At 35.7% G+C, this 25,028-nt stretch overlaps 1 protein-coding gene across 5 annotated transcripts in view; it reads left to right on the top strand.

Annotated features, from left to right (window-relative positions):
- Window positions 1-25,028, top strand: part of Eya3 (EYA transcriptional coactivator and phosphatase 3) — a 103,087-nt gene that overhangs the window by 56,006 nt on the left and 22,053 nt on the right. For 4 of the 5 annotated variants that reach the window (XM_013364545.4, XM_021734676.3, XM_005317678.5 and 1 more), the window contains 7 exons: window positions 2,333-2,470; window positions 10,075-10,160; window positions 12,941-13,124; window positions 14,272-14,411; window positions 20,121-20,204; window positions 21,686-21,775; window positions 24,064-24,122. In XM_013364545.4, the coding sequence (XP_013219999.1) occupies window positions 2,333-2,470; window positions 10,075-10,160; window positions 12,941-13,124; window positions 14,272-14,411; window positions 20,121-20,204; window positions 21,686-21,775; window positions 24,064-24,122 (781 nt within the window). The remainder of the gene's footprint in view (window positions 1-2,332; window positions 2,471-10,074; window positions 10,161-12,940; window positions 13,125-14,271; window positions 14,412-20,120; window positions 20,205-21,685; window positions 21,776-24,063; window positions 24,123-25,028) is intronic. The other variant, XM_078025709.1, reaches the window with a different exon arrangement.

The raw sequence follows: 25,028 nt of genomic DNA, 5'->3' as shown, positions 1-25,028 counted from the left end.
GACAACAGAATGCATTACAATTCTTATTACACATATGGAGCACAGTTTTTCATATCTCTGGTTGTACAAAGTATATTCACACCAATTCGTGTCTTCATACATGTACTTTGAATAATAATGATCATCATGTTCCACCATCATTTCTGATCCCATGTCCCCTCCCTTCCTCTGCAACCCCTCTGCCCTATCAAGAGTTCATCTATTCCTCCCATGCTCCCTCTCTCTATTCCACTGTGAATCAGCCTCCTTATATCAAAGAAGAAAACATTCAGCATTTGGTTATTTGGGATTGGCTAAATTCACTTAGCATTATCTTCTCTAACTCTATCCATTTACCTGCAAATGCCATGATTTTATTCTCTTTTATTGCTGAGTAATATTCCATTGTGTATATATGCCACATTTTTTTATCCATTCAAAATTTTCACATTTCTCCTTTACTATTCTTAGATTTTCTTATCAACAGAATTGATAAGTCCAAGTTGTACTGAGGTATTTTAGCACCCTGAAGAAGCAAAGGTCCTTATTAAAGTATTTCTATTGCTTTTATTAGTTGAATATAGATTTCTTATCATATTAGGAGTAAATGAAGTTAATTAATGTTGATTAATGAAGCCATATTTGATGTTAGTACTGATTACATGCAAAGTGCCTAATATCAGCTTCAACTCCAGCAACCATAGCTATTCAGAATATAGTGGGAAAACTAGGCAATGGGTTGTGGTTTTTTTGTTGTTGTTGTTGTTTTGTTTTTGTTTTTGTTTTTTTACAAAATAACCTATTTATAGCCAGAATTGTCACCAAATCTATGTAATGATGAGTATTTCACTCACAAAAGATACCATTAGGCTGCAATGTATAAAATCTTTGTTTATGGTTTCCTAGTTATTGCAAATTAAAAGAGGTGCAAATGAAGATGGGAAATTGTAAAGAAGCAATACATTGGGTAAAAAAAACAGTGATCTCAGAACCTAAAAATCATAGAACTATTAGCAAGTTTTATTTAGTACTAAGTAAATGTCTTTATATTACAGTAGCCTTTACTTTAATATTTATATATCACAGCATAATATTGATGTTTGTAACAGTAATTCCGAGAAACATCTATTCACTATTTCTTCCTTGCTAAGAAGGCAGGAAAAGACTAAATATATTTTGGGAAGATAGTCACTCAGAAGCATTATAATAAAAATAAAGTAAAAGTGAGCTAGGCACAATGGTGCATGCCTGTGTTTCCAACTGCTTGGGAGACTGAGACAGGAGAATTCCAAGTTCAAAGCCAGCCTCAGCAATTTAGTGAGATCCTGTTTCAAAGTAAAAAATGAAGGGCTGGGGCTGGGCTCAGTGTGGAACACCTGCTTTGCATATGTAAGGTGCTGGATTCAATCCTCAGCACCACATAAAAATAAAACAAATAAAATGAAGGCATACTGTCCATCTACTACTACTACAATAACAACAAAGTCTGAGATGTGGCTCAGTGATTAAGTACCCCTGGGTTCAATCCCTGGTACAAAAAAAAAGGGAACAGTTATGAATAATGGTATAACAGATTGTATGTTCTGACATGAAAAGATGCCTCTCAGATATTATATGGAAATGTAAATTATGAATGGTATATATAAAATGATCTGTTTTTATCAAAAATAAGAAAGATCAGTACATGTGTAGAAGAAATCTGGGTGACACTTCTGCAATCTATTAAAAGTAGTTAAACAACAGAATTATATATTACTTTTTTTCCCAGTTACATATTTCTGTAATATTTTTAATTTATAAAAATAAGCAGGTATGTCTTGTAATAATCAGAAGAAAAAAGGTTATAAATAATCAGCTTAAGAAACAGAGAAGTATTTAATATATTTTAGAAAAATTCCGTTTTTATTTAATGGGTAAGTGGATTTTACACTTGGGTGGAAGTTGTCCAAATTGTCTGCCACCTTGACAATTTGCATAAATGAACATCAGACACTCTTTATGACAGATACTCCAGTTTGGTGTCAGTAACTCTTTCTGAACCCTAGTTGGTTACCCTTAATCATTGAAATGAACATATGTGTGTGTATACACCACGTAAACACACACACACACACACAAATATTGGGGGTTTTAGCAGGAGTTTTGCTTTTATGACCCCCATCTCCTAATTCTTTGAAAGTGTATTTGCTTGTGGTGTATTACAAGTGGGAGAATCTTTAATTTTCTCTTACAAGCAAATTTTATTTTTGTTTTAAGATTTAGATTTTAAACCTACTGGCTAATAATTAAAAGCATAACCATGCTCCTCAGTCCCAGTGTATTGTTTGTAATTGGTCCAATTTATCTGATTCAGGTGCATTGTGGCCAGGTATGAAACCTGAAAGTGGTTTAATTCAGACTCCATCTCCAAGTCAACACAGTGTTCTTACCTGCACTACAGGGTTAACCACAAGCCAGCCAAGCCCAGCACATTATTCTTATCCCATTCAAGGTAAATAGGCATGGTTGTGTGTGTGTTATTTAATTATTATTATTATTGTTTTTTTTAATTTTAAATCTACCTGTATATCCAAACAAATTGGATAATACAGGTGCTCTGTATTCTTAAATAGAAAGGAGTGATATGTGCATGCTTTTTGTATTAGGCAAATCAGAGCTAAAGAGTGTGGTTTGTAAGTAGTATAGCCTTTGGATGTGAGCTGCTTAATAGTTTGAAGCTTCCCTTTTTTATGTTGGTGTCCAAAAAACCTCTCTGATTTTGTTCTAATCTGTTCTCAGTGGCATTTTATCTTATAAGTGAACAGAAGAGTCCATAAGTCTGAATTTGCTGACCTCTTGTGTATGAATTGTCCGAGTGGTATGTGAGCTGCGTGCTGTTTTTCTGCTATGGCCTTGTTGCACCTGTTCTCATTAAGTACTTCTTGGTGAGAGTATTTCTCTTGCTCAAAAAGTTCGTATTTATTTGTTTCAGGATGTAAAGCCTAGCATTAAACTCTATGTAACTTTACTTTCCTGAGTTGTTCTTTTTAAAGGTGATAAATTATATCAGAACAATAGGAAGGAGAACAAAAAACTCAAAGGCACTATGGGATTAATTGCCACCCTACCAAATCCAGAGCAGGCAGTTTGTCATTGCTCTATTCTGGGAGTAGTGTCCATGTGCCTGACTTTTCATCTGCCTCCTTTTTCCTGGCTTTTTATTTCTTACAAATGGACTCTAAATGGATAAATGATAGACAGCTAAAACTTTCGTGAGGTATTCTTAAAATATGAATTTTGGTGATGACAAAAAAATTTATGTTAATTAAACAAAATTTTGACTTTCAGTTTAGTGGAACTACTGTTTGGTCTACTGGAACAGAATTGGTCACTATGTTTACCTCCTGTCATTTATCAAGTTTCCTCTTTCTTTATATTCCCTTCTTAGTCTCCTTCCACTTCTTTATTTCTAAGCTGGGAACAAATCAAGAGGGGAAAAACTCAAGAACATGACTTTGTCTATCTTCACTACCTCCTTTCTTTTTTTTTTTTTCCTCCCCTGAGACAGCGTCTTGCTATGTTGCCCAGGTTGACTTTGAACTCCTGGGCTCAAGTGATGCTCCTGTCTCAGCCTCCATAGTAATGGAGACTACAGGTGTGTGCCACAGCACCCTACTTTCCTTTTCATTTTTATGAAATGTTTCTCTATGTTAATAAGTAGCCACATCTCTCCTAAATAGGTATATTCCTCATGGCTAAACCTTGTGAGAGTAGGAGTTCCCTTCTTTTATATTGATAACTTTCTACCAGGATGGAGAACCACAACTCTTCTTTAGTTGTATCTTGAATTTGAAGATCTTGATAGCTATATTTACTTCTTCCTCCTCCCTAGTACAAAAAAAAAAAAAAAGCTTAAACATCAGTAACCACTCTTCTTATTGTGTATTAGTGTATATTTTTTCTTGCGATTACTTAACCTGGTTTCCCTTATTTTGCAATTAATGATAATTGCTTGTATTCAGTTAAGTGCTTATTATATTCTTGATATTGTTCTAAGCAATGGATAGATGTTACTCATGTTAGTTTTTTAGTACTGGGGATTGAATACAGACCCTCACACATGCTAGACAGGCACTCTGTCACTCAGCTATATGCCCAGCACCCTTCCCCCCTTCTTATAAGATAGGATCTCACTAAATTTTCCAGGCTAGCTTGGAATATGCTATCCTCCTGCCTCAACCTCTTGAGTAACTGAGATTGCTGCATGTGCCACCATGCCCAACTTACTCAAGTAATCTTTAAAACAACACAATAAGGAAGTATTTTTAATCACATTTTGCAGATGGAGAACCTGAGGCACAGTAAAGCTAAGTAACTTGTCCAGAGGCATAGAGTAAATAATATAGGCAGGATATAAGTTGGGTATTCTGACCCCAGATCATGACTGCAATTGTTAGATTTTCAGTATTGAAATCATCTTATCTGTATCACCTCTCCCATTTTGAAAACCTGTACTAACATAATATAAATTTATTTTTCCTCTCATTTAATGTTTGTTAACACTTTGACACACGGTAGAAAATAAGGCAGAAATTAACTATCAGGTTGTCAATTTGTGCCATTTATTCTGAAGGAAAAGTTAGTAGAAAAACTATTGGCTAAGGGGCTGGGGTTATAGCTCAGTGGTTGAGCGCTTGCCTCACATGCTTGAGGCACTGGTTCAATCCTCAGCACCACATAAAAAAATAAATCAATAAAAATAAACTGCTTTTAAAAAAAGAAAAGAAGAACTATCGGCTAAAAAGAAATATGGATATTATTGGTGAATTTGAACTGCCTGGGTTCCTCATTATCACTGTCTCCCACCTCTACCCACCTTATCTTTACTTTAGCATGGTAATGAAGGGTAGTTATTCAGGGCTGCTGCTTTCCATCTAAATAACTGCTCAGTCATTAAACAATAAAGACAAGTACAGTGTATCAAATTTTTAAAATATTTAGTATTTGTTTATTTTAGTTGTAGTTGGACACAATACCTTCATTTTATTTATTTACATGTGGTGCTGAGGATCGAACCCGGGGCCTCTCATATGCTAGGTAGACACTCTATCACTGAGCCACAACCCCAGCCCCAGTGTATCAACTTTTAATTTTTTATTTTTTGGTGTGGCGATTGAACCAAGGGGATACTTTGCCACTGAGCTACATCTCCAGTTCTTTTATTTTTTATTTTGAGACAGGTTCTCTCTAAATTGTTGAAAGCTTCACTAAGTTGCTGAGCTGGCCTAGCTCAATTTTGTTAAAAGTGGTCAAAGCATCCTGTTCCAAAGCATTAATAGCAACCTATCTTCCCTGAAGAAATTACATCAAAGTCAAATCCTCTTCTGGCTTGATTAACTCTAATCAAACCTTTTCTTAGGCTGGGATTGTGGTTCAGTGGCAGATCGCTTGCCTTGCATGTGTGAGGCACTGGGTTCAATCCTCAGCACCACATAAAAATAAATAAAACAAAGATATTGTGTCCATATATAACTAAAAAAATTTTTAAAAAAACTTTTCTTAAGTTTATACCTCAGTAGTACCATTGTGAGAAAGGACAGCTCTAGTGTACTTACAAAAATCTTTGAATAAGTAGATATGACTTATCTTTGAATAAGTAGATATGACTTCTTATTTTCCCTCCCGATCCTCAGGGTAGTGATCAGATCTGACTTTTTGTATTAGTCTTTTCCTAAAGGTCTGGAACCCATATGTCTCTGCCTTTAGTCATTTTCTTCAGCTGAAGTGGCTTAACTAATAATATTCAAATGCCAAAATCAAGATGTTTCAAAATTAATTTTAACTTTTATTAAATGTCTTTGGGCTTTACTATTGTGGTAACTATTCACAATAGTCTTTCTTTAACCAGGAGTTTGTGTTTTGTTTCATTTTTATTAATAGACGTTACTTTTAGTATAGTTTTAGATTTATAGAAAATTGGATAGATAGTACTGAGAGTTTTCATCTCTCTCTCCACATACCCTGCAGACACTTCCCCTATTATTAACACCTTACGTTAATGTGTTATTTTTGTTACAATTAAAGAACCAGCTAAGTATATAGTTTATTCAGATTTTCTTATTTTTTTTAACATTTATTTTTTAGTTGTAGGTGGACACAATGTCTTTATTTTACTTTATGTGGTACTGAGGATCGAATTCAGTGCCCCACATATGCTAGGCGAGCGCTCTACCTCTGAGCCACAACCCCAGCCCCAGATTTTCTTAATTTTTACCTGATGTCCTTTTTCTGTTCCAGGATCTCATGTAGGATACCACAGTACATTTAGGTTCCTCTAGACTTTGCAGTTTCTCCAACTCTACTTGTTTTTGATGACCTTGAGAGTGTTAAGTGTATTTTGTTGTTTCAACTTAACCACCAGGAACACTTTTGGTTGAATCCTATGCCTTTTTACATAGCCCCACTTTTTTGGTTTCTGTTTTCAGTACTTCCTTAATTTTTGGCACTATGAGATGCTCCAGTCTCATCTTGTATATTACCTGTCCAAGTCCTATAATCAACTATTTCTCTAAGGAGACCTGGTTCCTCTTACTGGAAAAGATGATATTAGAAACCAAAATATGGGCATGAGGGATGCTTGTTGCTACTGGAGTATCAGATGTCTTTTTTCTTCTTCTTCTTTTGTTGTTGTGGTACTAGGGATTGAACCCAGGGTAGCTCTCTACCACTGAGCTACATCCCCAGCCCTTTTCTTGTTTTACTTTGAGATAGGGTCTCACTAAGGTGCCCAGGCTGGCCTCCCTTGGAGTCTTCCTACCTCAGCTTCCAAGCTGCTGGGATTATAGGAATGCACCACTCCACTTGGTTCAGTGTCATTTCTTTAAGATTCTTTTAATTAACAGAGAAAGAAATATACATATTATACTAACCTATGTAAGTACACATATGTAAAAATATTTCTATATGTAATAGTCTATATGTTACATTAATCATGAGTTCTTACTGAATTCTCTAGCTTTAATCCATTATCACATAAATCATCCTATACTCTATTTCTTGCTGCTGTAAATCTGTACTCCAAACATTAAGAAACGTTGTTCAGGAAATTACTTTGATTTATTAAGCTCCTTGTGAACAGATTTCTTTGTTCTATACATTGATGCAACTCACACACATGAAATAGTACTTGCACTCAATATTATCTGATAAATGAGAGGATGAGCAACCTACGTAAACAATCACTTAACCAAATATGCACAGTTTTTACTGGGTCTCAAAGGAATTGGATGAGTTTTTGGTCAGGTTTATTGGTCACACACTGAAAGTAAGTTTTAGAAATCCACCCACTGTCAACCTCTAGCAGAAAATAGTGGTTTTGCCCCCTCATACCTACTGTATGCAAGACACTTAGTGCATCCTATAACTATGTATAGAGTGTCATCTACCATATGCCAGGTGCCTTGCTAGACACTAAAAGTAATAAAATAAGAAGATACACCTTTGTGGAACTTATAGTCTAGTAGGGGGAGATAAAAAAACAATTTTTACATGAATAAATAAGGGCATTTAACCACTGATTGAAATGTGCTCTGAAAGAAAAACGAAGTAGATTGCTATGATTGGGAAAACAAGAAAGGACTTTTTTTTTTAACCTTTATTTTATTTATTTATTCTTATGTGGGTGCTAAGGATCGAACCTAGTGCCTCACACATGCTAGGCAAGCGCTCTACCACTGAGCCACAACCCCAGCCCAAGGACTTGTTTTAATAAAAAGGTCAGAGAGAGCATCTCTGAGGAAGTGAGACAAGCTGAGGAGAAGTGCCATTATGCCAGAGGACTGGAGGGGAAGACAGTCCAGATAGAGAGAACAATATTGCAGAGTTGCTGGAATGATAAAGACCTTGTCCTTTTTTTTTTTTTTTTTTTTTTTTTTTGAGTAACTCAGAGAAAGCCAGAGCAAGGTAGATGGAGAGACATGTCATAAAATTAGGCAGGTAGGTAAAAACTAAATCTTACACAAACTTTTATGTGCCATTACCCTTTGGGTTAACCTTTCAACTTTGGGGCTATATCACTTAATTCTGCTATGCCACTCACCAATCTGTAACCATCCTTTGGATCAAAGCTATGTATGTTGACTATATTAGGTTGAGCTAATGGGGCATGGTTCTTAGAAGCTTTGTTTTTCTGATTTTGCAGCTCCATTTTCAGGAGTGAGGACTACCTACATACAGTTGGCCATGCCATTGATATTTAGAATTCTGATAGCCTTTAGTTATATAATAATTGCTACCATTTAAATTTTTTATTCTCTAACTTTGTACTTTTGTTACGTATTTTGTTGTTGCAACTTTTTTTTGTATGTGTGGAGACCAGCATATTTTTATATATCTTTATATACATATATATGCAGGATAATCAGTACATTTTTTGAAAATTCCTGGTCTTTTAGTCATTGTTGTATATGATATAGAACATACAGTAGTTATGCACACTTTTAGATGAGTTTAATGAGAGTTCAGTGATAGTTACAGAGACTAAAAGGTATTACTTACTTAATTATTAACTAACAATCCCTCACTAGAATTTGAACTCCATAAGTTTAAGGACTTTGTCTTGCTCACTATTTTATTCCTTAGTGGCTGGAAAAGTTTCTAGTGCATAGTAGACGCTGATATACTTTCTGTTTTGCTGAATAAATGAATGACACATGTTAGAAATTATTTGGTTATGTTGGAGAAGAAAAATGTTATTGGACCCTGTGAACTTTCTAGGTTAGTAGGCCGAGATCACCTAAGCCCTTATTATTGGGAGAAAACGTTGATTTGTAGCTTGGTACTTGTTTAAAACTCAGACACTTATCAACTAGCAAATCAAGTTACTAAGATTCCTAGCAAGAATAATAGAGTATGTGGCCAAATGTTTTTCACCACCAGCCCGATTTAGTAAGTGGACTGAAGATTGTTTAATTTCTTTCTTGGGATTGAACCCAAGGGCGCTTAACCACTGAGCCACATCCCCCGTCCTTTTTTATGTTTGTATTTATAGAGACTGAATCTTACTGAATTGCTTAGAGCCTGGCTAAATTGCTGAGGCTGGCTTTGAACTTGCAGGCCTCCTGCCTCAGCCTCCTGGGCCTCTGGGATTACAGGTGTGTACCACCATGCCTGGCTCCAGTCCTGTTCTAAATAGTTTTCTTATTGACTGCCCTTAATAGAGTTGGTAGTCAGTTAGCCCTACCCAATGGTGGACCCTTGGATTACTTATGATTACAGTAGAAATCATGCATCAGTGTTTATGATAAGTGAAAGAGTAGAGTTGAAAACTATTATCTCATATCATTACATTTACAAAAGTCCTTGTGTTATTTACTAGTTACAGAGAAATTCTAAAACCCTGATAGAATCTGTGTTTAAAAAATGTAAAACTTAATCCAAATTCCTCGTCTTAAGACAGCCAGCCCAAGTAGTTTACCAAGTACATTTCTCCTGACTAGAATATATTTAATGTTTTCTTAATTTTTGTATATTCATTGATAAAGTCTCTAAATGCCAGATCATGGTGCTTTTTGTTCCTCATTAATAATCCATTATTTGAGTAGAACTCAAGAAGTAATTTCCAAGCACTTTAGAATTTGGAGCATTATTTCTCAGAATAATTATCTTGCATCAAGAAAGGCATAATTTGAGGCAAGTAATAGTAAATGATAATATCATAGTGTAGGATTTATCAGAGCTCCACTGATGGTTAGTAGGTCACACTGCAGGTGAGTCTTTTTTCAGCTTCTAGAGATATGAAGTGGAATAATCTGGGTTAGTTCTGATTTCATTGGTATCTTTAGTATGAGCTGTGAAATGTATATGTATCCTTCTAGGACTTTAGTAGGAAGAGTTGAAGACTCAAGTTGAAACAGAAAGACGTTTGAAGTGTTTTGTTTCTAATCAAGTCTAAATTGAGGTATGACATACAAAAAAGCAAAATGAGCATTTGTTTCTCTTGCTAATTTTCTTATCTCCTTGTAGATGTGTTCACTTAAGACAATGTATTTTTTTAATATCTTCTAGACTTTTACATGGTATCTTTAACTAATATCTCTTAAACTCTCAATTCTGTAGCTTCAAGCACAAACGCCAGCCTGATATCCACTTCATCCACAATTGCCAATATTCCAGCAGCAGCAGTTGCCAGCATCTCAAACCAGGTACAGTATAATTCATCTAGTTTGCTCTTTCTCTCTTCTTTCTCTGTTCAATTTGCCTATCTAAGAAATAACCAGGAATAATATGGGTTATGGAACCCTTTTTCTGGATGCCCTCAGAACTAAACCCTAGATGGCTTCTTAAGCTGCATCAGTTTCTCTTATTCTCTATTAAGCCTCTCTGAATATGGTTATATCTGCTGCTCTATCTATTGTATGTGTTTTTACCTCTTAATCTTCTCCCAACAAGCTCCATGAAGGCTAGGATTTACTTTTCTATTTTTTTTTTTTTTGAATTTTAATATTTATTTTTTAGTTTTCGGCGGACACAACATCTTTGTTTGTATGTGGTGCTGAGGATCGAACCCGGGCCGCACGCATGCCAGGCGAGCGCGCTACCGCTTGAGCCACATCCCCAGCCCTTACTTTTCTATTTTGTTCATATATGTATTCCCCAAAACCTACAAAAAGGCCTGGCACTCACTTCATTGTGAATTCCTTGGAATTTGGTCTTGATCACTGTTAACATTAACTCTGCTTACAAGATCACTGGTAACATCTTCAGTGTTTTAGAAGGTTTGCTGTTGTTGTTTTGTTTTTGTGTTGTTTTTCTCTGTTTTTCACCACTTCTGTGAATCTTTTTCTGCTCACAATTAACATTACTTTTCTGGTTCATTTTCTGTGTTTCACTGTCCTTGTATTTGTTCTTTCTTTTAGTCCACAAATATTTATTGAGTTTCTGGTTTTGAACCTAGCACTCTCATAGGAACTCTGTTTCTTTTTGTATCTCTCATAAATCTATCCATCTCTCCCTCCCTCCCTCTCCCCCCTCCCTCCTCCCTCTTCCCTCTCCCTCTCCCCCTCCCTCCTCCCTCTCCCCTCTCCCTCCTCTCTCTCCCTCCCCCCTCAGCTGGGATCAATTGCACATAATGCTAGGCAAGTGCTCTACCACTGAGCTACAGGCATTCCTATCTCTTCTTTTTGATTCTATCTTCTAATGTGAACCATCTCTATTTAGTTTTTCTGCATTTAATAATTTCATCCTCAGGAGTGTTTAACTGTACTGATAAACTGTCTCTAAGATGAAGATTCTGGGCTACATGATGTTTACAGGCTTCCAGCTGATTGGTGGTTACTTTTTTTTTGATATCTTGCTATTTCCTAAGTTCAGAGTATCTAGACAAGACCTTTGTTCTACCCTTTTTTCTGTCTTCTTTTTTTCCAGAAATATAACTACTTTTTTTTAATATTTCTGAATTCTTGTCAATGGCACCATTTTTTTTTTCCTCTTAATTAACCAAGTCCTAAAATCAGACTGGTTGATTTCCATTTCATTTCTCCTACCTTTCCCTAACCCAGCCATTTCTCAAAATTTTCCCTTTTTATTTTGCTATCATTTCTGTTACTTTGTGTTTTTTCCTCCTTTAATACTGAATTACTGTGGCTGAATGCTTATTTCATCTCTAATTTTTTTCCCCTGTGCTGTCTGTTCTTTAAAATACTGATTAAATTTTTTGCAAATGCTACCATTTATGAAGTTACTCATCTGCTCAGAATTTTTTCTTGTTTTTACTGTTGGTTTAATTTGAGAGTTCCCATTTTCTGATTCAGACAAGCTATAATACTGTTGCGTAAAGAATCTAAGTCATAACCAGGCACAGTGGCATAGGCCTATAATTCCAGTGACTAAGGCAGGAGGAAAAAAGAAAAGAAAGATAGAAAAAAAAAAAAAGAATTAGTTTGGTCAACTAGTGTCGTCCTATTTGTCACTAATATCAGTGTCAGTGGAATTTTTTGAAGGTGTGTCACACTCAGTTTTATTTTATAGCTCTATTAAGATATAATAGACATCAAACTATATTGATTTAAATTGTATGGCTTGATAAATTTTGGCATATATGTTTGTGAAATGACCAAAAGTTTCCTCTCGATATTTTAGGGAAACTTTTATTTTTAAAGAAAACTTTTAAAAAAAGATTATCAGTTTTGTGAAATAAGAAACTTTAGTGTAGGGTATATACTTTTTAAAGTTAATTTGCCCTTATAAACACTGCCGTTTAATGCATGGGTTTATAACCTTATTAAAGAATAGACATTTTTGTTTAGAAATTCTAGCAGAAATTCGGTACATAAAATTGGAAAGGACATAGTATGTATATGTATAAAAGTACACAGGAACCTTCCCTTTCGGCCTTCCTTATATTATAGCAGCTCTTTTTTCTGGTCTCATATTTCTAGAGAATGCATTTTGAGGGGCTGGGGTTGTGGCTCGGTGGCAAAGCACCTGCCTTGCACATGTGAGGCACTGGGTTCAATTCTCAGAACCATATAAAAATAAATAAACAAATAAAGATATTTTGTGTCCATCTAAAACTGAAAAATATTTTTTTTTAAAAAATAATGTATTTTTAAATTATTGTTTTCATTGGAGAGACTGTTAGAAAACAAGAAGTCAAATTAATGTTTTAGGGAAATAATTATGAATAAGAGGGAGAAGAAACCCTTTGGTTGAAATTTAATATGTGTGCTCTCGGGGGTTTTTTCTTTTTTTGTATCAGGGGTTGAATCCAAATGTGCTTAACCACTGAGCCACATCTCCAGTCCTTTTTTATATTTTATTTTGAGACAGGTTCTCACTAAGTTGCTAAGGCTGACTTTGAACTTGCAATCCTCCTGTCTCACTGCCTTCCAGATTGCCAGGATTACAGGTGTGTGCCACTACATCCAGCAATTATGCTCTTTCTAAGACTCTTGGTTTCCTCCCTGTTCCCTTTGGCCTACAGGACTATCCCACCTATACTATTCTTGGTCAGAATCAGTACCAGACCTGCTACCCCAGCTCCAGCTTTGGAGTCACAGGCCAGACTAACAGTGATACTGAGAGTACCACATTAGCAACTACCACATACCAGGCAGAGAAACCTAATGTCATGGTTCCTGCTCCAGCAGCCCAGCGACTTTCAACTGGTAAGTATCGTAGTTCAGAAAACTGGCTTAAAATTAAGGGCACTTAATCCAAAAGGTGTTGTCAGGTGATGGGGAAGATAATTTTGTTCTGATATCAGCCACTTTCATCATGCTCTTGGCTTTCCCTCCTAGGTGAGTATTTAAACTTTGGAAGCAGGCTATGATGAGTCATGGGTGGCTGATGTCTGCCTGATACTAAGAATAGAAAAGTACCAACAATGAAAAGACTATACTGTATTTCCAACCCCTACCAGCTCTTTCAGCCTACAAATTCCCCCAATCTTTTTTCCCCTTGTGATTTGTTTTATCCTTATAGAATGTTTTATAATGTTTTCTGCCTTCTGTATTTTATTATAAATTATTAAATAGATCTAGAGCTATGGTTTTCAGCTGGAGATGATTTTGCCCCCCAGGGAACTTTTGGGCAACATGGAAAATAGTTTTGTTGTCACATTGGTCGGGGATGCTTCTGGCATCCAGTGAGTAGAGATCAGGAATACTGCTTAGTTAAATACCCCAAAAAGTATAAGATATCCCCCTCAACAAAAAAATTAACCGTCCCAAAATGTCAGTTATGCCAAATTGGCAAATCCTGATCCAGTAATCCAGTAGTAGAGCAGCAGTTATGTTCTTTCTAAGACTCTTGGTTTCCTCCCTGTTCCCTTTGGCCTATATTATCTATCCCACCTATACTATTCTTGGTCAGAATCAGTACCAGACCTGCTATCCCAGCTCCAGCTTTGGAATCACAGGTCAGACTAACAGGGTCTTCTTTTTTTTTTTTTTGGCAAACTAACTTGATGAGCTGTGTATAGTGGCCCATACCTGTAGTCCCAGCTATTTTCAATGTGAGGGCAATTTGAGACTGGCCTGGGCAACACAGTATGAACTTATCTCAAAAAATAACTTTGAGGGACTTAGAAGGCATGCATATAAAGCATGATTATGACTCTTTTTATGATGTTAGCCACTGTAGGTGCTTAATGCCTAGATCTACATTCCTAGATTGCTTTACATAAAGTCTAGTTATCTAAACTCTCTCCCTTAGTTATGACTCATAAGGGCAGAGAATCTGCCAGCCCTCTTCATGCTCTGGTTCATATAGGCTGTGACTACTGGCAGTACATGTCCCACTTTTTCTTTTCAGGAGACGCTTCTACAAGCCCAGCTTTGTCCCAAACTACACCAAGTAAAGATGCTGATGATCAGTCCAGGAAAAACATGACTAGCAAGAACCGGGGCAAGAGGAAAGCTGATACCAGTTCTTCTCAAGACAGTGAATTGGAAGTATGAGAAGAAACTCATTCTAGTTTTTTTGGTTTTTTCTTTGTTTTTTCTTGCTTCTTGAATTTATCAAACACATATCTGAAACTCACAGAGATTATGTGGTTGTGTGTTGTATGCTCTTTAATTCCTATGCAAAAGAAACTGCATTGACCAAGTAAATTAGAAAAATGGTAAGAAAAACAAAGTTTCTCCATGTCCATAACTTACTATATCACTTTCAGATGCTTTTCACCAAAGCATTAAAAAAGCTTTGCTGGATTTAGGTAGCAAGGCAGTTTTTTAATGGAAAGAACAAACAATTCTCTGTATTCTAGAGAACAGAAAGAACAGTTCATCTTATTCAGAAAACAGAGGGAGCCACAAGTGATGTCATAGTGCACTCCATTTAGAAATCTAAAAGGAAAATGAGAGCTTCAAACCCAAGTTTCTGTGAGACACACAATTAGATCTGGTAACTTCTTAATGACATTGACACTGATTTATTTTGTGCCTGTAAGCACTGTGAGACTTTATTATGGACGTGTTTTTAAAAGACTAGGGGTTGTGATTATGGCTCAGAGGCAAAGCTCTCGCCTAGCATGTGTGTGTGGCACTAGGTTTGATCCTCAGCATCACATTAAAAACTAAATAAAGGTATAGTGTCCACCAAAACTAAAGAATAAATGTTTTTTTTTAAAGACTAGAAAGATAAAAAATTCTAATAATAGTGGGGTTTGTTTTTAATTTTTCTAAAAAAATTATTTATTATTTAATAAAGGGAAAAGATATATTTGAATATAAGTCCATTGAGATAGGTGCCCTAAGACATAGGTAAATTGAAGCCGTATTTAGAGCCTGTTATCTTTCATTCCTGGGTTGGGAACAAAGGAACATGAAAGAGAAACTAAAATTTTGATACATTTCTTAGGGAAAACTGAGAACTTGCTCATTTTTAAAAATCGGAGCAAAATATGCATAACGTAAAATTTTACTATTTTAACATGTACAATTCAGTGTCATTAAATACATTTCCACTATTATATAACCATCACTACTATATGTTACCAGAACTTTTTCATGATTCTAGGCAAAATCTCTACACCAAGTAAGCCATATCTCTCATACTCCTGTTCTCCTAGCCCATTGCAACTATTGTTCTATTTTCTCCTTCTGTGAGTTTGCTTATTCTAGATACCTCATGTAAGTGGAATCATACAATATTTATTCTTTTATGTCAGGCTTATTTCAGTAAGCATAACACTTTTACAGTTCGTCCATGTTGTAGCATGTGTCAAAATTTCGTTTCCTTTAAATGGCTAGCTAATATTACATTTCGTATATGTGTGTGTGTGTGTGTGTGTGTGTGTTGTATCATGTTTTGTTTTATTCATTCATCTGTTGAAGGGCACTTGAGGTTTTTACCTTTGAGCTATTATGAGTACTTCTTTGAATACTGACTGTGTGCAGTTACCTATTTGAGTCCCTCTTGTCTGTCTTTTCAGTTCTTTTGGGTTCCACAAAGGAATATTAATTTTGATCATATTCTGTCTTCCTCTTTTTAAGGAACCACCATAATTGTCTTCAGTTTTACATTCCCACCAGCAATTCACAAAGGTTCCAGCTTGTCTACATCTTCATCACACTTGTTATTTCCCATTTTTTGATAGAAGCCATCCTAATGGATGTGAAGTGATACCTCATTATGGTTTTGATTTTTACTTCCCTAATGTCTAATAATATTTAGCATCTTTGCACATGCTTATTTGCCATTGACATATTTTCTCTGGAGAAATACCTATTCAGATCTTTTAAACTCCTTCCTTCTCTTCCACCCCCACCCTAAGGTAGAGTCTCACTGTGTTGCCCAGCCTGGTGTTAAATTCCCTGGATTCAAGTGATTTTTCTGCCTCAGTTTCTGCAGTAGCACCTGGCTCTCTGCCCATTTTTTAAATGGGATTTTTGGTGCTGTTAAATTAATATATTCCATATTATTGATCCAAAATATTTTCTCCTATTGGGTTTGCTTTCTTTCTTTTTTTGGGTGTGTGTGTGTGTGTGTGTATGTGTGTGTGTGTGTGTGTGTGTGTGTGTGTGTGTGTGTGAGAGAGAGAGAGAGAGAGAGAGAGAGAGATTTATTTGTAGTGCTGAAAATCAAACCCAGGGCCCAGAGCATACTAGGCAAACACTCAACACCAAATTACACTTTTCACTCAGTCTTTTCAACTTTTTTTTGTGTCCTTTGAAGCATAAAAGTTTTTAATTTTGATGAAGTCCCATTTTTTTTCTTTTATTGCTCTGCTTTTAGCATAATATGCTCATGAAGATTTACATCCATTTTCTTCTAAGATTTTTATTGTTAAATTTAGGTGTTTAATTTATTTTGAGTTAATTTGTATAAGTTCTAATTTTATGCTTTTGCATATGGATGTCCAGTTTTTCCAGCATCATTTGTTGAAAAGACTTTCCTGGGCCAGAGGTGCAGCTCAGTGGTAGAGCACTTGCCTAGCATGAATGAGGTCCTGAGTCTGATCCCCAGTACTGCAGAATGAATGAATGAATGAACAAAGGAACGAATTCCTTTCTCCATTGGATGATTTTTTTTATTTTTGATCCTTGTCAAAATTAATTCGCAACAGTTTATTTCTTGCTTAAGCTCTGTTTTATTGGTCTGTATGCTAGCACCACACTATTTTGATTACTGAAGTTTTGTAGTGAGTTTTAAAATCAGGAAGCATGAATCCTTTAGTTTTGTTCTTTTTCAAGGGTGTTTTGACTATTTGGGGTCTTGAGATTCCATTTTAGGATGAGTTTTTCTTTCTTTTTTAGAAGTAATTGAGGGCTGGGGATGTGGCTCAAGTGGTAGCACGCTCGCCTGGCATGCGTGCGGCCCGGGTTCGAGATCCTCAACACCACATACAAACAAAGATGTTGTGTCTGCCGAAAACTAGAAAAAAAATATTAAAAAATTCTCTCTCTCTCTCTCTCTCTCTCTCTCTCTCTCTCTCTCTCTCTCCCCCTGTAACTCTCTCTAAAAAAAAAAAGAAAAAGAAAAAGAAGTAGTTGGACACAATACCTTTATTTATTTATTTATTTTTATGTGGTGCTGGGGATCGAACCCAGGGCCTTGCACTTGCTAGACAAGCACTCTACCGCTAAACCACAATCCCAGCCCATAGGATGAGTTTTTCTATGGTTAATTTGATAGTGATCACAATAAATCTATAGATTGGTTTGTATAGTATTGGCATCTTAACAGTATTAAGTCTTCTAATCAGTGAATATGTGTATCTTTCCCATTTGTTTGTGTCTTCTTTACTTTCCTTCAAAATCTTAATGGTTTTCAACATACAATATAAGTCTTTTGCTTCCTTGGTTAAATTTATTCCTAAGGTTTTTTTTTGTTTGTTTGTTTGTTTGTTTTAGTTGTAGTTGGACACGATACTTTATTTTTATTTATTATGTGGTGTTGAGGATCGAACCCAGCATCTTGCACATGTTAGGCAAGCGCTGTACCACTGAGCTACAACCCTAGTCCCATAAGTATTTTATTCTTTGATGATATTTACTGCTTTTTAAATTTCCTTTTCTCATTATTTATTGCTTATAAACAGAAATACTGCTGATTTGATTTCAATTTTTTGTGTATTCCTTAGGATTTTTTTTACAAATAATATTATGTCATCTGAAAACAGAGATAACTATATTTCATCTTTTGCAATTGGGATGTCTTTTTTTTTTTTCTCTTCCTTTTCTTACCAAAGTGCTCTGGATAGAACTTCCATTACTATGTTAAATGAAAGTGATGAAAAAGCATTCTAGCATATTCCTTATCCAATGGATAAAGCTTTTAGTCTTTTACAACTGAGTATCATTTTAGCTGTAGGTTTTTGATATATGCCTTTATCATATTGAAAACATTCCCTTTTACTCCTACTTTACTGAATTGTTTTTTTCACGAAAGGATGTTGGATTTTGTCAAATGTATTTCTGCATCAATTGAGATTATCATGTGTCTTTTCATCTTTTATGAATATGTTACATTTATTTTTATATGTTGAATGAACCAAGAACTAATCCCACTTGGTCACAATGTATAATTATTTTAATGTGCTGCTGAATTTGGTTTGCTCTTATTTTGTTAAAGATTTTTGCATCAATTAGCATAAGAGAAAAAGTTTTAAAAATTTCTATAGTGGGCTGGGGATGTGGCTCAAGCGGTAGCGCACTCGCCTGGCATGCGTGCGTCCCGGGTTCGATCCTCAGCACCACATACCAACAAAGATGTTGTGTCCGCCGAGAACTAGAAAATAAATAATAAAAATTAAAAAAAAAAAAAAATTTTCTATAGTTTTCTTACAAATGTAGTCTGACAGGGTGATGTTGGTCTCATTACATAAATTAGGAGTGTTTCAAGAAGATTGGTGTTAAATCTAGTCTTTTCTTTTTCTTTTTGTGGTGCTTGGATTAACCCCTGGGCCTTGCATGTGCTAGACAAATGCTCTGCCACTGAGCTATGCCCCCATCCCCCTAATTCTTATTTAAATGTTTGGTACAATTCACAAATGAAGCCATCAGGTCCTGGGCTTTTGCAAGTATACGTGACAAAATAGTCAGAGTTATTCCAGGTGAATTGGGCTGGCACTAAATAACAACGCAAACGCAGAAAGTACCTTTTTCTTGGGGTTCATTGACAGCTCCTCTGCCCCATCTCTCACAGAGGAGGCAAGAGACAGGCAGAAGATAGAGAGCAAGCCTGAAACCATCCTATTTTGGGGGGAAAAAGACATTCAAGAAAGTTCAACCCAAATAAGGCAAGGAATTGGGTTTCAGGGGGTTGCTTGGTGATGTCCTGCGGTCAGCAAATTTACTGACATCTTGGAAGGCCACACCCATCTCAGGTGCTGTGTAGGATCATAAGCAGAGCAAGGGAAAAGGACACATATGTCTCACGGCCCAGTCAGAGCAGCAACATCAGTCTAGTCCCCTCATGTACTCAAATGCCCATAGCTCACACACACTGCCCAAGGCTGTCTCATAACAGGCTTTTATTTGTTGGAATGTTATAAATTATTGATTCAATCTCCTTATTATTTATATGTCTTAATCAGGTTTTCTGTTTCTTCTTGATTTAGTTAGGTACCTTGTGTTGTGTATTTCTGGGAATTTGACCATTTCATTTGAGTTACCTAGTTTGTTACAGTATCCCCTTTTAATTCTTTTTATTTCTATAAATATAAAATCAGTAATAGTGTTCCTACTTTTAGTAATCTTAATAATTAGTAATAATTATTTTAGTGATCTTGGTGTTCTCTATTTTTTTCTTCATAGTCAGTCTAGCTAAAGGTTGTTAATTTTGTAGATATTCTCTAAGATCCAACTGTTGGTTTCATTGACTTTTCTCTATTCGTTTTCTGTTTTAATTGTTTCCTTTTGGTGCTGGGGATTTATTCCAGGGCCTTGTGCTTTCAAAGCATACACTGTACCACTGAGCTACATCCCCAGCCCTATTTCTTCTTTTTTTAATGTATGTACTTTCAGTTATAACATCCCTTTTAGCACTGCTTTCATTGTATCCCATAAGTTTTAATATGTTGTGTTTGTGTTTTCATTCATCACAAGGTATTTTCTAATTCCACTTACAGTTTGTTCCCATTATTTAAGATTGTGTCATATATGTATTTTCCTTGTTACTGGAAGATACTCATTATGCTTTATATTTTATTCCTTCAGCGGGTATTTCTGTGGGACTTGGATGAAACCATCATCATCTTTCACTCCCTTCTTACTGGATCCTATGCCCAGAAGTATGGAAAGGTAATTTGGGTAGTCTTTTGTTATAACTATCCCTCCTCTGGCTATATGAGCAGAAATTTTTTTTCTGCTACCTCATCTTACCTGTTGGCTTTTAACTTCTCATGTAAAATTTCACCAGATGGCTTGTACCAGGCAAGCTATATGATCAAGTGGAATTGATGATAAAGCCAGATACTAGTCCTAGGACCAGTGTTGAAAGCTGAAGTTGTTTGAGTTGAAGTTGCATTTTATAAAGTATAGGAATGAGGCTCAAAACAGAGTATTCTCGGGATTCTGTTTGCAGAGACATGATTTGTTTAACCTTCAGCTACATGGTTGTTTTATTTTTTTGAGTTCTGGGAATTGAACACAAGTATATCTACCACTGAGCTACATCTCAAGCCCTTTTAATTTTATATTTTGAGACAGAGGCTTGCTAGTTTGTCCAAGCTAGTTTTGCACTTGCAGTTCTTCTGCTTTAGCCTCCCAAGTTGCTAGAATTACAGGCATGTATCACCACACCCAGCACCTTAAGTCACTTTTAATAACCCAAACCAAGCATTTCATTTAGCCAAACAAAAGTTAGACATAAAGCATATAGATAAAATATCTTTCTTAAAATACATGCATGCTTTTTTAAAAAAACAAATATACCTAACAAAACTTAATTTGTTTAATCTTTAATTTTGGCAGAATAATGAGCTGTTTTGAGAAGATTAGGACTGTATTTCTATGCCAAATTATCTCCAGAATCATATTTTTCAATTTTGGGTTAAGAATTTTATAAAAATATCTACCTCCCTTGCTATCTCACACTTCCCAATTGTTTTATCTCATCACTTGCTCTTTTTTCTAGGAGTGCTTCCACAGGCTCTTACTATCTAGGCTGGCCAGCTGATATAAACTCATAAGTTATGTTACTAAGATGACTTTAAAAATATAGACTCTCAGTAAAGGACTGATAATTCATCTCAAAGCAGCTTGCCTTGATTTTCCTGTAAATATTTTGACTCTTTTACCTTTCTTTACTTTCTGGTTGTTGAAATTGTCAGACGTCTGATGTTATATTGCATGTGTGGCAGGCGGCTTTTGACAGGGAGATATTGCATCTCATATTAGCAATAGTTAGGAGTTCCTCTGGAACAGAGAATTTCCCAAAAAATTTAAGTGGAGGAAAAAACACCAAAGGGAATGATAAAAATACAATTTTAACTGCAAAGCAGTGAGTTAATTTCTTAAATATATTCTCTGTATAAAATATATTCCTTTTACTTTTATGAAAATATTAGTTTCCACAAACTAAAGTTTTGACATTTCTAATATCCTCTCTATTGAACAATCCACATTCTTAGATGTCAGTGAAATATTATCAATAATACTTGAAGAACTGTTATAGACCTGTGTTGTTTTGGCCTTGACCCAAAATAATTTTGAAATATTTGAAAATGAACCAGTACTGTGAGTACCAAGTCAAGTATCTTTTTTCTCTTACTGTCTTACAGGACCCAACAGTAGTGATTGGCTCAGGTTTAACAATGGAAGAAATGATTTTTGAAGTGGCTGATACACATCTGTTTTTCAATGACTTAGAAGTAAGTATGTAAAAATTTTTTTCTGTGCTTCAGTGAGATGTTTGGTTCAATAACTTTAAGACCCTATGCCTGTTGAATGTGGAAGATAAATGTTTAGACAGAGTAAGATGGAGAGGCTAGGTAATACAGAGTCAGGCTGGAATGGCAAGCAGCCACACACATATGTAGTCTTAGAGGAATATCATGGTTGAAGTTCTACAGTCTTGATTCTTTCCTCAGACCCTCAGTTTTATTGGCTCAGATTTTTCATTTTTGTCTGCATATTTGGAAGTGATATAGTATTAAGGGAAACGCCAACTTATCGGGGAAAATCCTGAAATGTAAACGAATATTCCAGTTTATTAATAAGTATTAAATAATATATATAATGGGCTTAATTAATACTCTCAATTATATTTTGACCATTTTTCAATTATACCTTCTTAAATGATAATCCTTTAATTTGTCCAATCTGTAAATGATTGCTCTAACTCATTGTATTTTTTTTACACATTTATTATTCATATATAAGTTAAGCTTGATATACAGAATCATTTTATAGCTAGGTACCAGGAAAATCAGGAAACACTGAGAGCTTCATGGTAAAGTTTTTTTGGCTTTGATATTGAAGTTACCTTTGAGGTAAAAATAATATCGTAGAAGGATCACAGACCTGGAGTCTAAAGACCAGAATGTGAGTTTCAAGTTGGGAAACTTATATTCCCATCCGGGGCCACAGTTAAGCAGTTATCCTATAGAAGAAACTAATAGTTATCTGTCTAAGGTAAAGGGTTAGTGAGAAACAGAAGGGACCAGACTTTTCATTTTGTGTGTTTGAATTCTGAAATGTATACAATATGTATTACCTAGTTTTTAAAAAGTAGTCAAGATTTTGTAGTAAAATAAAATGACATTTCACAAACACAAAGTAATCCTACTTCTATTTAAATACAATCTAGTTCTATTCAACAGCCATTTCTCAAGCAAATTAAATTTAAAAATGACTCTAAGCCACGCATAGTGGTAGACACCTGTAATCCCAGCAGTTTGGGAGGCTGAAGCAGGAGGATTGCAAGCTCAAAGTCAGCCTCAGCAAAAGTGAGAATCTCTAAATAAAAAAAAATAGGGCTGGGGATGTGGCTCAGTGGTTGAGGGCCCTTGAGTTCCATCCCCGGTACCCCAGCATCCCAAATTAATATGGCTCTAAACTCTACTGCTTTTATCTGAATTCCATAATGCTTTAATTTTTCCTCAACTTCATATGTTGATAAATTAGGACAGCATAGTTTTTATTCAGCAAACACTTATTGAAAACCTACTATGTAACAATAATTATTGCCAAATTGTATTTGTAATGATTTTCTAGACATAGTCCTCACTCAGGACTGAAAGTTCTGTGAAGAATTTGACCTGAATGTGTTCCTGCCCCCCCAGGTCAGTGATTCTCAACTTTAGGGGGCATAAGAATCACCTGGGGAGCTTCTTAAAAATGGAGATTCTAAGACTTCGCTCCCAGAAATTCTGATTCAAGTAGGTCTGGGATGGACTCAAGAATATGCATTTTTAAAAACTTCCCCAGAGGATTCTAACGTAGGTACCCTAGAGGCGTCAGGAGTACAACCAACAAAGTTAGGCAATGGGTGCTGTTTTATGTCAGTAGTAGCATACACTTGGTAGAAAGAGCCTTGGATTAAGAAGCAAAAGACCTAGGTTTTTTCCTTGTTTTTTTCTGCCACTCACTAGTTGTATGATCCTAAGAAGATCATTTTACTTCCCTTTTAGAATATGAGATTGGCTTAGGTGACCTCTTCTTAAACTTACATTTGAATTTGTAAATTTCAGTTTCATTCATTCTCACTTTTGGTACACATTCCACCAGCATCCGTTTCATCTACAAAAATTAATTGCTTATATGCTATATAAGGTCACTAAACAAGACTAGTAGAATGCAAAGGGTATTTAAGATGTAAGTCCTTCCCCAAACATCCTGCTTTAACAGGATTTATAGTCTAGTGTAGGGCATAAGCACACCTGATATTATAAGAGCTCATGCTTATCCTCATGAACTATTGAGATAAGAGCAGAAATTAAAGAAGGGTTAGTTAAGGAAGATGTCATGAAGACTGTGGGATGTAAATCAGGCTGTAAAGGAAGTTGTACAGCAAAAGGGGTGGTAAATGTGAGTGATCCTTCGAGACCAGAGGTATTTCATTATCCTGCTATTGTAAATAGTCACTTTATAATGTCATGATGGTGATAGCACTTCTGCCCCTACCCTCTAACTAAAATAGTGTTTTGTCTTTTAACAGGAATGTGACCAGGTGCATGTGGAAGATGTGGCTTCTGATGACAATGGCCAAGACTTGAGGTGATAAACAGTGATGTTTTGAACATCAGTACACCTATTATGTACAAGATACTGTCTGGGTTCAGAGGAAAAGAAAGATGAAAAAGTTCACAATCTATTAGAGGAGGCAGAAACAAGCATAGTTAACTATGACCTGCAGTTTGAGAGTGTGACAATAGAAAATGTGATGGAGAACAGAGAAGTAATTCTGATGGGTAATAGCAGGACTGGAACTGTGGCTCAGTGGTAGAGTACTCACCTGACACATGTGAGGCTCTGGGTTCAATCCTCAGCACCACATAAAAATAAATAAATAAAGGTATATGTCCACCTACAAACCCCTTCCCAAAAAAATGGGGGTAGCAGTGATGGAATGAGGAAACAGCATTGAAGAGATCTCTCTGCACAGATTTTCAGTCAGAAGAAAGTGTGCTTCCAGACTGTGTAGTTTTAGATGCAAATAAACATCAAAAATTTTTAATTTCTTCAAGGAAACTAATTGTAGGAGCCTGATGGTGTCAGGAATAACCTTATGGAAAGACATTTTTAGCCATTATACTACAGCAAAAACTAAACCAAGGAAGTCTCAGTGGCAAAATGCATGCTTAGTCTCCTCATTTCTCTCTCTGGATTACTGTTTTCTGGCCTAATAGTCCTAGCTAAGAATTATCCAAAAATTTATCTCTTATATTTAAAGACTAGAAAAAAGACTATTGCATCTTTTTGTATTAATTTATCTTAATGTTTTATTCCTTGGGGCTGGGCTGTGGCTCAATGGTAGAGCGTTCATCTAGCTCGTGTGAGGCACTGGGGTTGGTCCTCAATACCACATAAAAAAAAATGAATAAAATAAAGGTTAAAAAAAAGTTGTATCCCTCTTAAAGTATTCTTTCCTGTGACTACCCTAAAATTAAGTATCCCATCTGT

The sequence above is a fragment of the Ictidomys tridecemlineatus genome, chromosome 11 (assembly GCF_052094955.1).
Source record: "Ictidomys tridecemlineatus isolate mIctTri1 chromosome 11, mIctTri1.hap1, whole genome shotgun sequence".
NCBI classification, from domain to species: Eukaryota; Metazoa; Chordata; class Mammalia; order Rodentia; family Sciuridae; genus Ictidomys; species Ictidomys tridecemlineatus.
This window is presented reverse-complemented; position numbering and strand designations above follow the sequence as displayed.